Source organism: Ctenopharyngodon idella, chromosome 7 (genome assembly GCF_019924925.1).
Source record: "Ctenopharyngodon idella isolate HZGC_01 chromosome 7, HZGC01, whole genome shotgun sequence".
Taxonomy (NCBI): domain Eukaryota; kingdom Metazoa; phylum Chordata; class Actinopteri; order Cypriniformes; family Xenocyprididae; genus Ctenopharyngodon; species Ctenopharyngodon idella.
In genome coordinates, this window is record NC_067226.1 from 32,576,981 (window position 1) to 32,592,693 (window position 15,713).

Consider the following 15,713-nt stretch of genomic DNA (forward strand, 5'->3'; position numbering starts at 1 on the left):
TATTGCAGTGCATTGTGGGATTGAATGAGTGCACTCAACATCGTCCACTATGGTTTCGGACACCACTATAAATGGCTGTCCCCTCAAATAGTACCCTATTTAAGGGTATAGGGGGCGATTTCGGACACAGCCTCTGCTGTCTCAGACGACAAACATCTTTGTCCTGTTGGCCACCGTAGCTTCTTTATATTGCAATTCACAACCTCACCGCTAGATGCCGCTAAAATTTACACACTGCACTTTAAAAGTGACAGCAGCCGTCTGTCATGTTAATCAAAGAACAAAAGACAAAGAAAATCACTTTCTGCTCTTGACTGATTAAGTTTTATAACTTTAATTGTAAGCATTAATCTATATTAAATTTTTACAATGAAGACTATCCAGTGTTATTTTACATTTGATTACTTTAATTTCTGTAGTATTTCTTACCTGAATAAAAACCTACTTAAAGTTTCATAGCTCTCTTTATTCTGTTGCATTTATTTGTGCTGTTGTTTGCTATTTAATTATTCTTATTTTATTACTGACTTTTAACCTGTGTTTTTTAATGATAAAAGTAGATTTTTAACCGATAATTATCTAACTATATTATAACGACCAGCACATATGCATGCATGTCTAGACAAAGTGTTCGACAGATAGTACTAAATAAAGCAATGATTCCACCCAGATATACATTTGAATGAGATTTATTTAAATAGGACATTTTTATAAGAATGGTTATAACACAGGAAAGCCACCGTAGATGAACATTTCTCTAAATCAGAGACTGTTCATTTTTAATTCATATATTCACACTTTGGTGAAGAAATCTCATCTGTCAGCACAGGCAACATTGCTGTTCCTCAATTTGTGTTCCCCCCCAATGAGGGTTTAATAAAACATGAGCACAAACTCCAGGTGCCAATCATGGAGTCCATAAAATGTGACATTAGAATTAGTAGAAGCTGCTGTAAACTACCGTACAAACCGAATTCAGATGCAGACATGTTTGATGCACTGAGAACGATTACCGTGCGTTCAAATGGTGTGAAGTAATGACCTAAAGGAAGTAAATCAGTGAAGCTCTTACAGAAAAAATTCAAAACAACAGGTGTCACATCTGCTCACATTCTGTACTGAACTTGATGTCTCTTGCCATTTCTGACATTAGTGTAAACACAGCGCTCATATTTGCCCTTTAAGTTTAACAGAAAAGGCCAACTTTTTGTTCTTAACAGCCAGGCTTGACTATCTAGGCAAGGCTTCAGTTATAGTGCTTGATAGTCAGTACCAGTAAGCCTCATAACCACTTGGCAGTCACGTAAAGAAATACAACAGTGCTTTCAATATACCATCGGCCTCCTCTCACACTGCAAAAGGTGCATACGTTTAAAAAGAAAATGAAAGGAAAAACAGGTAAAAGCATTTGAGACTTTAGTTGTTAGTGAGTGAATGTCACTCAAGTTTGCTCTCATGGAACATCTGGTAGTGTGCGTGTTCGATATAACAGCTGTTTTAAAGAGATAAATGATCAACTAAGACGACGATGATGGTTCATAAAAAGGTGTGAGTGTTTGTTCCAGTCGGTCTTCGCTCAAAACCAAACATCTAAAAGGTTCACTTCCAGAACTGCATTTGACAATGACAGCAATTTGTTGAATTTCATGTAAATGGTCAAGAACATTTCTGGGTCATATTTCACCACAAAAAAAAAAAAAAAAAAATACTATATATATATATATATATATATATATATATATATATATATATATATATATATATATATATATATATATATATATATATATATATATATATATAAAAAATAAAAATACTATATAATAAATACTACATTTTGAGTATTATTTTTTTGCTCTGACATTTTCACAACAATTAAACCTCAATAATTCTCATTATTATAATGTAAAAAAAAATATTGTAATATAAATCATAGTAGAACTGCTGTACTGAATTTATGCTGATATTTAAATAAATCAATAAGACTTTATTTATTATTATTGTAATACCCAAATTAATAAGTTGTTTTGCATTAAAGGATTAGTTCACTTCAGAAATAAAATATCCTGATAATTTACTCACCCCCATGTCATCCAAGAGGTTTATGTCTTTCTTTCTTCGGTTGAAAAGAAATTATGGTTTTTGAGGAAAACATTCCAGGATTTTTCTCCATATAGTGGACTTCACTGGGGTTCAATGGGTTGAAGGTCCAAATGTCAGTTTCAGTGCAGCTTCAAAGAGCTCTACACGATCCCAGACGAGGAATAAGGGTCTTATCTAGGGTCTTTTTTTTTTTAAAAAAGTAAAAAATTATATACTTTAACCACAAATGCTCGTCTTGCACTCGCTTTGCGATGCGCCACGCATTACGTAATCACGTTGGAAAAGTCACGCGTGACGTAGGCAGAAGTACCGACCCAGTGTCTACAAAGTGAACGTGCAAAGACTAAGTCAAACCCCTTTACAAAAAAAGGTAAAACAACGATGTTGGACGATTTTGAAGTTGGAGGAGAAACTTCTCCGCCTACGGTACTTCCGCCTACGTCACGCGTGACCTTTCCAATGTGATTACGTAATGTGTGGCGCATCGCAGAGCAGTGCAAGATGAGTATTTGTGGTTAAAAAGTATACAATTTTTATTATTTTTTTTAGGAAATGACCGATTGTTTCACTAGGTAAGACCCTTATTCCTCATCTGGGATCATGTAGAGCTCTTTGAAGCTGCACTGAAACTGACATTTGGACCTTCAACCCGTTGATCCCCAGTGAAGTCCACTATATGGAGAAAAATCCTGGAATGTTTTCCTCAAAAACCTTCATTTCTTTTCGACTAAAGAAAGACAAACATCTTGGATGACATGGGGGTGGAGTAAATTATCAGCAAATTTGAATTCTAGAGTGAACTAATCCTTTAAGGTAATGAGAATTTGAGGTTTAATTTTCATGAATTTAATTAATTGTCACAACATTAATGGAGCGTAATTGTTATAATGTGTAAAAAAAAAAAAAAAAACCTACTAGTTCTAAAAACAGGCTATATTTCCTTTATGCAAAATATAATTTATTTCAGGGTTAAATATGACCCAGATATTTCTGTGTGAGATTCACCCAATTCTACTTTTTATCCACTGTATATATGCATGTATTTAAGGCTGCTGTCTGTTACTATGCCTCTGATTTGAGTGTGCAACGTTCTGGAAAGGTTTTTAACAAACATGAGGCAAAACTGTCACATGGCCTCTTCTCATGTTGTTTAAACACATTCTTGGATATCTGTAAAGAATAAATATTTTTCAAAAAACAAACAAACAAACAAACAAACAAACAAACAAACAAAAAAAGATGCATCCCATATTCCATGTTCCATGCAAGTGTGCTATTTACAGCCTGAAATACACACTTCCGCCCAAAACACAAAGCCACCCAACCAAGCAAAACACAACACACTCCGCATGGCTCAGGCCTGTAAAGCTATGCTTAAGACAAGCCAATCTGAACTATAAAAACAGACAAAAAGCACTTAAAAAATAAAAAGAGACTACTGAAGAATCTCCATGGAAAGCATGGAGAACGGAATACATTTCCATGCCGTGTCGGCAATCAACTCTTACAGACTGCAATACTGACGTAGGAGTTTTATTTGAATATTCTACCTTTTCATTTCAGTAAAATTAACTTAAACTCTAAATAATAACAAAAATCCAGATGCCACGTAAAAAGGATGGAGAGGGGCTGCGGTGATGGCCGACACCAAAGCACTTGGCTGCTTTTATATGCTCCAATACGCTTTGTGATGCAGCAGTTCTGCTCAGTCTTCAATGTACTCCCACAAGTCTTTCTCATAGCCCTCATGAACGTGCTGTAGCAGCACTCGTCGCCGACTCTCACAGTATCTACACGGGAGGAGAAACGCAGAAAAGTCCTCTTAACACATTTCTGATAGGAATCTTTTAATAACGTTCCCTATTTGCAATTGATTGCGTTATAATATTTGGATTTGTAGTGGAAATCATTACAGTGCAAACTGTTTTCTGTAAAGGCATTTCACTTGTGAATATATTTGGTCTGTACAAGGGTTACCCCAACATTTCAGCACTTGGAAATGCTATAAAACATTTTTTTTTTTTCAACAGGCAGAAAATATAAATGGAAACTGAAACTTAAACAGATTGAATAACAGAAACTTTTAGTGCACTTTTGTTTATCCTAATTATTATTGTGCGCAATTTGAAAAAATATTTAAAAATATATAAAATGTGCTTTTGTCTAGATGCTTCTCTTTGAATGCTGGTTGATAAATAAATGAGTTTTGTGTTCTCAAACAGATTGTGCACATTCACTGCACTGACAGAGATTAACAGACATCTCATACATGTTACACTGTAACAGATGCTGGAAGGCAACAGGTACAGATGTGTTTGTATTATATAAAATCAGTTTGAGAGTTATTTTAAGGTCATTTCCTTCCACTTTCTGCACATAGTAATACAAAAAGGAAGATCTCGGTGTCTCATTTACTCACCCTCATGCCTAAAAGTTTGTGTAATAAATTCTGTTGAATCAAATAAAATTATTTATATTTATATTTATATTTTAAAGCTACTTTTTGTAAATGTCTATTTGATGCTTTTCTCATTTAACACTATAATGACTTAAAATGATCTTTTGGGGGTAATTTCTCAGCTAAACTTGATACGTGATTAATTAGATGAATTAATCACCACATCATGAAATTAGATTAAAAATTTTAAATCACTCGACAGCTCTAACACACACACACATACATATATTATATATATATATATATATATATATATATATATATACACACACATATACACACACACGAATATATGCTTATGTGGTAATTGTCAAAAAAAAACCCCGCAAATATTTGTGTGTGTGTGTGTTAGAGCTGTCAAGTGATTTGAAAATTTGAAATCTTATTAACTGCACGATGTGGCAATTAATCGCAAATTATTCACATATCAAATTTGGCTGAGAAATTAACCCCAAAAGATAATTTAAAGTCATTATTATGTGATAATTTTTTATTTATAAAAAAAGATTTCACTACTACATCATTAGAAATAAAATGATGTAGTATCACATTTCAAATAAACGGTTATTTAGAGTTGTCAAAAGTACCGACTTCAGTACCAAGTTGATACTGAAATATTAAAAATGTGACGCTTTGAGCGCTGTTGAGCGGATTCGTAAACACCTCTGATTGGCCATTGTGTTCACGCGCTCAACAGATATGTCTGTGATTGGCTACAATGATCAACGCTTCAAAAATGTTGTAAATAGTCATCAATGACACTCTTCACCGAGCACTTGCACAGATACACACGGGAGCATTTGAAAGCAGGCGTCCATCAGTGGACCGGTCCCACTCCTGCTTTCAAATTCGAACACATTCATGTGCTTTCAAATGCTGCCGTGCGTTGATCATTGTAGCCAATCACAGACATATCTGATGAGCACGTGTATACAGAGGCCAATCAGAGGTGTTTATGAATTCGCTGAACAGCGCTCAAAGCGTTACATTTTTTAAATTTCAGTACTTTTGACAACTCTATGGTTATTTATAATAACTTGGGTTTAATTTTAAACCCAATGACAGTTTCTTTTTCAACCAAGAATTTTCATTTTAGTGCATCACTTGTGTACATTTCATAACATTCACTGTGTAATTTAAGTCTTCAAATCAGTATCCATGTATTATTCACTGCTAACCTCCCCTCTGCTGCAGATCTCATTTCTCTTTTTCCATCCCACATATTCACACTTGTACTTTACACTTCTGTTTTGCCATCAGTGACAACAAACCCAATGTGTTAGATTCAAAAATGGTGCTTTCACAGATTGTGAAATGACAAAAACACACAAAAAAAAATTACTACAACTTAAACTAAAATTAAAATGAAATCTGAAAATAATAATAAAAGCCAATTTAAAAAACAAACAAAAAAATATAATACTAAAATAATACTGCGTGAGTCATACAAGCAGCAGTCAACAATACAATAAATGTCATGCATTTAAAAAACAAAATAAACACAAGAGACACAATACTGGAAAAATTTCTCACCTATACTTATCCTGAACTTTCTGTTTGATATCTTGCAAAGAATCCTGGGAGATATCTCTCTCTAGATAACCCGAAAGCACCTCTGTAGCGTTCTCCAAATCAGCTTGATTGTTCTTTAAAAAAAAAAAAAAATAATTGTAAAAAAAAGTTGTAAGACATCAGTATGTTTATTTCTAAAAAGTGTAAACAGTGTGATGCTATTAAAATATAGTCTGAATGTTAATCCCACCAATGGCAGACAGGTGGAGTGTTCAGGAAACCTGTCTGAAAACAGTCGTTATATTTTCATCTAAGGCCGTTTCCACCTGGTATTAAGATGCGTTTTGGTCGATCGGATCACAAGTGGATGATGCTAAATACAGGTGTAAACGGGGTCTAAAACATTTTGAGGTTGTCCACTTTTGACCACTTCCAGAGGTAGTCGAAAACGCATCTGACCGGATTGCTTTCATAGTGGAAACACTCCTGTGGTCGAATGTGTTCGAACAGCCACAAAAGACCGTCTACTCTCTGCCTACTGAAAGCTGTCAGAGCAGAAATGAAAGCTGCTGCTCTCCATACGTTTTTCCGTCGTCACACATTTACCCTTCCATAGACCCTCCCCTCGAAGAAATCAGGACAGAAGTGGTTGAAAGTGGACAAAACAGACTAAATTATAACACCAGGTGTAGACGGGAATGTGTCTCCCTCGTCTACTGGTGATCCGACCGACCAAAATGCATCTTAATATCAGGTTTAAACAGGGCCTATAAAAAGGTCTACCACATGGTTTCATGAAATACAAATGAAACACGATTTCCTCCTCACCTCGAAGATAATGGACTGGTTGTTCTTTTTGAGGTAGAAGGCGAAGACGTAGGTGAACATAAGCGTGGACCGACACTGGCACAGCACGTCCACGGCCTTCTTCAGGAACTGCACCTCGATCCACGACATGTTGTGTTGCTGCATCTCCTCCATCTTCTGCTTCACCTGTGCGTACAACTTGTGCTCGAAGCGCAGACTCTGCATGTGGTTCATGTAGCGGTTGCAGTAGAAGAGGTAGCGCTGCAGGGCTGCACGCGAACGCTGCAATATGGATAAAACATACACTCATCCCAAAAGAAAACAAGTTATAGGTCATGGATCACTCTGAACAGAGATCGGCCAAGCATATACGCCACCAAAAAATAAGTCATGCTTTCCTGCAAGAGCTAATTTTAGTCTACTTGGATACATAAAGGGTGACATGTGACCACTGTGTATTAGAGATGTTGGGTCAAATGATGACTAAAAGTACCTCCTGAGCATCTCTGGCTGCTTTTGCATCATCTTCATTGTAGCGATTGCAGTTGTACCTATAATCAGTGAACATGTTATTTCAATGCATCACATGTGTATATAAAAACAAGCATTTATAAGAGGTGAAATAGACTCACCAAGCAGAGCCATGGGGCTCCCAAGGGCCGAGACAAACCCAGCAGAACTCTGCTTTACAATTCTGGTTTCGACACACCATGTGATTACAGCCACCATCTTTTTCAATGGTCACATGACATTTGGGACATTCCTAAGAAAACCAGGAATACCCAAACGAAATGAAAGGAACATTCTGGGTTAAATACAAGTTAGGTTTATTGACATCTTTGTTGAGCATTTGTGGCATGCTGCTGATTACAACCAAAAATATACTTGCCTTGTTCTTTAAATTATTTAAAAATAATAATTATAATAATACTGCCAGCAGTAAATTTGCAAAGTAAAGCTTTGAGACATAGGCATTTCTATTTGTTCACTCTCGTCCTGTGTATCATTTTGTTATTGCCAGTCAAATAAATGTAAATGAATTTGTTAAACAAATGGCCAGACCGGTTTAATGTAAAGATCCTTTTCTCCTTGGACAAAGTATGGACTCAAAATAGTATCACTTTTTCTATACGACAGCACACTGAATTTACTCAATATGGCAAGAATATACATATTAAATAACATAATAATTTATAAATAAATAAATAAATAAATAGATTTATTAGGGGTGTAACGGTACACAAACATGATGGGTGGTTCAGTTGTTATTTATTTTTAGATATAATAATCAACACTCAAAAAACAAAACAAAAAGACATGTAGATTGCACATAAGGCAGGTTTTGCATCAACTTCTAAATCTAATTATAAAGTTAATTTTCTGCTGCATTTTTGAAATATAATCATTTACAATGTTACTGTCATAACTTTACTAACAGATAAAGTAAATATAATGAATATATGAGCTATTATAGTGCATATATTTAGTGAAATGCTTCATTTCTCTAGTAAACGAACATGCTGTGGACACTAAATGACTTGCCTGAGGTAAATGTAATGCTACGTGAGATATTATTCTTAAGCTGTTTTATTGATGTCTTTCCACAGTTGAAGCACTGGTTGAGATTAAAAGTAAACATATCAATCATCGTCTGTTCTTCTTCTGCACTTTTTACTGGTAGCAAACAGCGTTGCAGTACCGTACGCTCCTCTTTCTGGATTGGAGTGTGGATCGCCTGTGACTGACTGTATTCGCTGTGTGACTGTATGCACTGAACCGCGACCGTTCAGGATGAATATATGTACCGTTACACACCTATATATAATCAATTGAAGGTTAAGGGGTCCTTGTACCTTGGTATTTGCTGCAATCCAGTTGGATGTTTCACTGTCATCATCACACTTCTTTATCCACTTCCTCAACCACTTGAAGAGAAGAGTAGCAATATTATTAAAGAAAATGAAAACCTCTCAGGACAAATCTAATCTAATAATATCAATATCAACAATGGAAATAATCTAATCTAAAATGAGTGCCTACAGCAGTAATCAGATGCCAACATACCTTGCATTTAACAGGGTCATGCCAGTTCTCTCCACAATTGAAACTAGTTATTGAAAAAAAACAAAAGAAATTAAAGGGAGTAGTTCACTCAAAAATGAAAATCCTGTCATTATTTACTCACTCATCCTCATGTTGTTTCAAAGCCATATGCTGTTATTTTTCTTTTTATTACATATTAAAAATAACAACAGCATACAGCTGACGTTGAGTCAATAATGACAGAAAAAACTGCATAATTTAATCAAATTGTTAAGCTTGATCACTTGTTTTTATATTATTACAGCAGTGACATATAAAAGTACAAGATGCTGCAAATCCACTGAAGTGCTGCATTGCATTCTGCATCAGACTCCTACCAGAACTGTCTCCCGCATTTGCAGCGAACTGGTTTGGCATCAGGATACTGAACTTTGACCACATGGTGGCAGTCAGGAGCTGGACACCATTTCAACAGTCTGTTACACTATAGAAGAGCAGACAGACAACCAGTGAGAGAGACTAGAAAACAGTTTGCTGCAGGTAGGCAGTACTGCATGGTGCATGAATACCGATATTCACATTCATGCCATTTGAAAGCTTAACTGCAAAGAAGCCACATATGTTTTGTAGATTAAGCTTCAGGTCAGTCTTTACCATCACATCAGTTAATATATCGTCGCTGTTGGGCGGAAACCTTGTATCTCTATATTTCGTCTTTTTTTTTTTTTTTTTTCATAAATCATTACTATCGGTCATACTTTAGGTGTGTCTGTGGGCTTTAGCAAATATTTAACCAATGAAAAGTATTAAAAAAGAGCTTGTGACTAAACCTCGTATCTCAAACTGTAGGTAAAACCTCTAGCCCCGCCCCGATTGTGAATAAAGTCCCGCACGAGTTTTGGACCGTCTCTGCTTGTTTGCAATGCAAGGATAAATAAAGAACTGTTTGTTTGAATATGTAGTGTTTTCTTTACTCAAGAAGCACTATATGTTATATACACACACACAGTACAGTGCAAAAGTCTTAGGCACGTCAGTATTTCACCCCCAAAAAGGGTTTTAAGCCAGTTATTTATATCTTTTGCTGTAGTGTGTCAGTAGGAAATATCAGTTTTCATTTCCAAACATTCCTTTTGCTATTAATTGTAATAATCCAGTGAGATTTTTTGTATGCACAAGGAGTCTGAAAACAGCTGGTATGATCTGATCTCACCATCAGAGTCTGTCAGATGAAACTGAGACAGACTAATATCCAGAAGAACAGTGGCCGTGTCTCCCAGACGTTTGAAGAAACCGACCTGCAATCAGACCTCCATGTGGAGCACCGGCTGTTTTCAGACTCCTTGTTCATGCAAAAATCTCACTGGATTATTACAATTAATGGCAAAATGAATGTTTGGAAATGTAAACTGATATTTCCTACTGCACACTACAGCAAAAGATATAAATAACTGGCTTAAACCCATTTTTGGGGGGTGAAAATACTGACGTGCCTAAGACTTTTGCACAGTACTGTAAATGCTAATGTTTTATGTATTTGAGGAGCAGAGAAGAGTATCTTAGTCTAACATTTGTTGTCAAGTCACAGCTAATACTGTCTTAAACAGCCTGTGTGTACTGTAGCACTTCACCTTTTATAACATGAGATTTTGGCCAAATGACAGAAATAACAGTCCAAATAGCTACAATAAACTTTATAACCTGTAAGTTGATGAAAGCATAATTTGATGTACTGCTGATCTAATGATGGACAAAACATGTCCGAAATTCTCTGAAATTTGCTCCATTTAAGCTTGATTTTGGTAAAATTACATAACGCTAGTGTTGTCAAAAAATATTGATATTTCGATATGTATCAATACTGAAATATCTGAAACGGTTCCAATACTACTTTTCTGCAGTATCATTACACCAATACCAGCTGCACATTCTTGCTATCTCTTTGCTCTGACAGCAAATTGACACACACCAGCCTCCTCTCACTCACTCCGGCTGAATAGTGCTTGTATTGCGCATAATTTTACTCATTCCCACAGGTTTCGTGCTCACATCAAAAGCGCACACACCACTGATCTAAATAAGAGGCGCTCACATAAAGCCACCTCTCAAACATCTTGCGAGAACCAAATTTACTTTTTTTTCTTGGCTTATTGCACTTAAACAGTCGAATACATACAAAATTATGTCAAAATGCCCTTCTTGCCGAGTATTCAGATAAATACAGTCAGTTTTGGAACGTAAATAGTTAAGAAAGACAGCGCATGTTGTGTAACAGTATATTGGATCTGTGCATTAGCTCTTAAAGTGACAGCAGCCTAATAAACCAGCTGCTGTATGTCATGTTAATCAAAGAACAAAAGACAGAGAAAATCACTCGCTGCTCCCGACTGAATAACTTGTAATTTTAATTGTAAGCATTAATCTGAATTAAATTTTTACAATAAAGTCTATCCAGTGTTATTTTACATTTGATTACTTTCCATTTCTGTAGTGTTTACCTGAACACTACTGTTAGACCCACCTGAAAAACTTAAAGCCATGTTTATTTCATATGTCTCTTTATTCTAATGTATTTATTTGTGCTATCATTTGCAATTTGCAATGTAGTTCAATGATTCAAATAAAGCCTCCCTGTGCTGTGTGTAAGCTATTACAACAAAATTACCCAAATTATCAAAAAATTATGAGATAATGACAAATCTGTATGGCGGCATATATGGCAGTTTTCCCTGTGGTATCGAAAATGGTATCGAATATCGATATTTTTCAAGGTATAGTATCAAAGTTGAAAATTTCTTTATGACAACACTAGACAACGCCACAGTAGCAACTTTGACAACGCTGTGTTTAAAAAAAATAGTGTTTTTTCTATTTCCAGAAAAGTAGCAGTGTTGGACATGCAAGGTTTCCGCCCGACAGCGACGATGTAGTTTATTGCTCTTTATTTATATTAGCTGGATAAGCGTTGGACACACAAAAGTTAGTTAATAATATGTTAACAAATTGCTAAGTTTATAAAAACAAATTGATTGTCTCTCAATTAAAATTATCAAATACAGATTTGATATAGTTATTAGTATTTGGTATCTCTATCCCAGATTAATCAGGGTGTTGCAAATGTGCTATTTGCATAATGTCATTTGCATTTCAGGCACACAACTTTTTGCAACCAACATAAAGAACTTCTTCTTACCTCTACAAAACTATTTGTGATTAAATGCTGATACTTCAATTTCACTTTAGAATCTGTGATTAGTCGCCTACAAAAAACAAAAACAAACAAAATTTGTTAAAAAATAATTTTAAAAAGATAAATCTTAAGGCTAAATTCACAAAAGCACTCACATTACAGTGTTATCGTCAACCAAAATGTCACAGTTGTGAGCAGGACACGAGATGGTCTGGGAAAACAAAAGAAAAAATAAAGAATAACAATTCCACAGGGAAAAAAGGATCTGATTACAACATCAGGTTACAATGTGCTGAACGAGAACCCACCTGTCCCATCCCTTCCTCAATGATTTTGGTAGTTAAATAGTCACCCCAGCACTGCATGCAGAACTTGTGTCCACACTCGAGACCTGTGAAATACTAGGAAAGGAAACACACATTCCTACCAAATAAGTCATCAAGCTGTGCAACCTGAGTCATTTCAATGAACTTCACAGTTTTGGTATCACAGGCTTTTTCTAAGGAACTGATGAAGAGATATTTGGCTCGAACTGACACTGACCGAGTTTGGATAGTTGAGATAGCAGATCTGGCAGGGCAAATCCTGACTGGAGGACCGTGTGCTCATTGGTCGCATTTTGGCCTTTTTACTGGGGTTTATGACGTGGCACTCTGTAAACAACTTGTCCAGATTCCCATCAAAGTACCTGCACCATTTACATGTTGAGAGAAAGAAGAACTCTTTCAAACAGCAAACAGATAAACTAAAAGTTATCATAACATCCTTTAACCAAGCCATGCAAATTTATGACAATGTTAAAATAAATAAATATAGTAAAATAACATGCCTCTCCATAAGCTTCTCTTTGTCCCAGTTGAAGTGACTGAGGAGTATTCTGGTTATCGTAGCTGGGTTCTGAAAAAGACACAATAATGAGTTAAACCTAGTCTCAGTTTAGTTCGATATGGTTAGATGTAATCTGGCTGACTTTATGCAATTTTCTGGGCTTCTACAGTGGTTTTTCCTGTTTTCAAGGTACCAAGTCGACACAGTACTAATAACTGGATCTATCAAAGTTAAGGTTTTTGGCATCAAATCATTGAAAGATATTCAGAGTTTTGTAAGAGGAACTTAGTTACAAGAAACCCAGATTAATCTGTACTTATCACTCTTGACACATATTTTCAAGGGCTGCACGATATTGGATACTTTGCCGATATCCGATATACATATACTTTTACCATTGTTTTGGAAACAACACCAAGTCTTATGGAAACTTGTTTCCACCACACAAAAAAAAAAAAAAAAAAAATTGCAATTACCTTTTTTTAGAAAAGTTTCTCCAGTACAATACAAAATATTTTTTATTTCAGTTAGTTATGAGAAAAAGTACTTTTTCATTTTGGTTTCAGAATTCTGAGGTTCATCTTATCGGCAAGGCTTATCAGCATAATTTTTCATATTGGGGCGATGCTAATGATTACATTTTAAGCCAATTTCGATAATATTGAGCATCCCTAATATTCTCCCAGTGTTCCCTATACAGCACTTCACAGACACGGTATTATCATTATTTTTATGTATTCATTTATATATATATATATATATATATAGATAGATAGATATAGATAGATAGATAGATAGATAGATAGGCATTATTCTCCATTACTGTGGTAAAAATATATTTCATATAAACCACTAAATAGACTAAAAAACAAAACAGTGGCTAGAGCTTTGCATTTTCCTAACTGGGTGGTTTTTGGTCAGAATAAGCCACAAAAGTGAACTGTTATTAAGTCAATAATCTGCTAACAAATCAAAAGGCCAAGCTATTTATAAATTAAATGCCAACCTGAGACTGAATGGGTGCCCATTCAAAGCAATGCCACATTTTATTATTTTCACTATTCCACCATGAAGTCTTTAACAGCTCAACTTAGGGGTGATATAAGAAATCAGGGAAGATGTCTGGTATTGTAAAGATCTGTTTTCTCAGGTTTATCTTATAAACTCCCAACACAACACTAATACTTGTGACTTTTCCATAAGCTATATAAATTAATAAGCATCTTTGTCCAATATTGTATGCTTATTAGGGTTGCACGGTAACATGTTGTATTTTGTGTAACAACATGTATGCCAGAAACTGATGCAGTTTTCTATTTATGTAGGAAAAGCTCATGAGTTTTCATATATTGCTGGACCTGATCTAAACACTTACAAAACACACAACAGGCACCTATGGTTGTCATTCATCCATGTAACTTACAAATACACATTTGTAATTTTTCGCCAAAGTTTTCTGATCTCCACTCAAGTTCCATGCTAGTTTACTTGATGAATGTGGTTTTCAGTTTAACAGATTTTGTTAACCTCAAAAATCCTTTTAAAGTGTATTTGTGTTGGTGTATGGAGAACCAAACATGTCAAATTAAAAAGTGTCAAATTTTAAACAAATATGAATGTGTCAAGTAGCATTAGCTGCAGTGACAGGGCTAAACTTTAGCCTGCTTCAAAACAACAACAACAACAAATCACATATAAACACTGCTATTTGATTCATAACAAATTTTGATACGATTTAAGAAATACGATGCGTTTACATATCCATAAAAGATGTCAAATAAAGTTCAGTCTCTATAAACTGGGTCGCGCTAGCAGAACTAGCTAAATATAGCTCATGAAAAATCCCTTGAATTCACTAAAATAACACAAAAACACCAAAACGCGAACATTAAAGAGTTGTTGCAAGACCATTGAGATTAAAAAAATAAACGGTTAATTTAGCATCATTCGGCCTCTCGTATCAGTTAATCGCCAATGCTAATGCTAACAGCATCAGTGCTCCATATAAACAAACTTATAACTCACAGAAAAATCACTATGTTATCTACCTGTATGACCTCGTTAACCTCCCTGATGCACTCCACCATGTGCTGGAGGATCTGCTCGGTGGTCAGCACCTCAAAGCGGTAGTCCTCGTCCTCCTGGCCAGGCCCCAGGCCGCCTTCGCCGCCGCTGCCGCCGGTGTCAACGCAATCGTCGGGCTCTCCTCCGGCCATGGCGGGGTCCAGCAGCTCCACCTCGCCCAGGTCCAGTGTGTCATCCTCGGCCTCTTCCTCGCCACTGTCCTCGCTGCACTCCTCTTCCTCTTCTTCCTCCTCCTCTTCATCATCAAACTCATAATTATAGCCCTCGTCCGAGTCCATGTCTCAGTGTTGTATAGGTGATGATAATAAAGTGTCAGTGTGATGAGTGTGTATTGCTGTTTGACCTGCGCTTTACTGACTGAGCGGATCCTTATTAGAGACCCGCCGCGTCACCACTGCGTCACTCACTAGTCTGACCAATACATAATGCATACTCCGAATCTTTTCCAGAGATAACAGAAAGTAAAACGTTTTCTGCAAAAGTGTAGAAATTATAAATACAGAAATTTCAGTTCTGTGTCTACCATAGTCTTTTAGCCTGCTAAAATAATTTATTTGAAAATCTAAATAGGAAAAAATGTGGTCCTTTATTAAACACCTTTAGAAAACCTTTGAGGGCTTGGAAGGCAGATAGAGCTGAGTGTCTTCTGCGTAGCAGTAATTAAAATGAACACCATATTTCCTAAAA

At 35.8% G+C, this 15,713-nt stretch overlaps 1 protein-coding gene across 1 annotated transcript; it reads right to left on the reverse strand.

The window, feature by feature from the left end:
• Positions 1–673: 673 nt before the first annotated feature.
• On the reverse strand, positions 674–15,422 carry arih1l (ariadne homolog, ubiquitin-conjugating enzyme E2 binding protein, 1 like). The gene is made up of 14 exons (XM_051898373.1): positions 14,990–15,422; positions 12,943–13,010; positions 12,657–12,801; positions 12,422–12,514; positions 12,269–12,324; positions 12,117–12,183; positions 9,301–9,407; positions 8,945–8,987; positions 8,734–8,805; positions 7,513–7,643; positions 7,374–7,431; positions 6,902–7,162; positions 6,095–6,207; positions 674–3,893 (listed from the first exon to the last, which is right to left on the reverse strand). Exons 1-14 carry the CDS (start codon positions 15,302–15,304, stop codon positions 3,809–3,811), a joined length of 1,614 nt encoding a protein of 537 aa, XP_051754333.1. The 5' UTR covers positions 15,305–15,422; the 3' UTR covers positions 674–3,808.
• Between the last annotated feature and the right edge of the window lie 291 nt (positions 15,423–15,713).

Coding starts and splice junctions, on each gene's coding strand:
- arih1l (XM_051898373.1), bottom strand. CDS start 15,304: ATGGACTCGGACGAGGGCTATAATTATGAGTTTGATGATGAAGAGGAG. Junction 12,515..12,656: donor ATCTCAACTATCCAAACTCG/GTCAGTGTCAGT, acceptor TTCCTTTCCTAG/TATTTCACAGGTCTCGAGTG. Junction 7,163..7,373: donor CAGCCAGAGATGCTCAGGAG/GTACTTTTAGTC, acceptor TCCATATTGCAG/CGTTCGCGTGCAGCCCTGCA.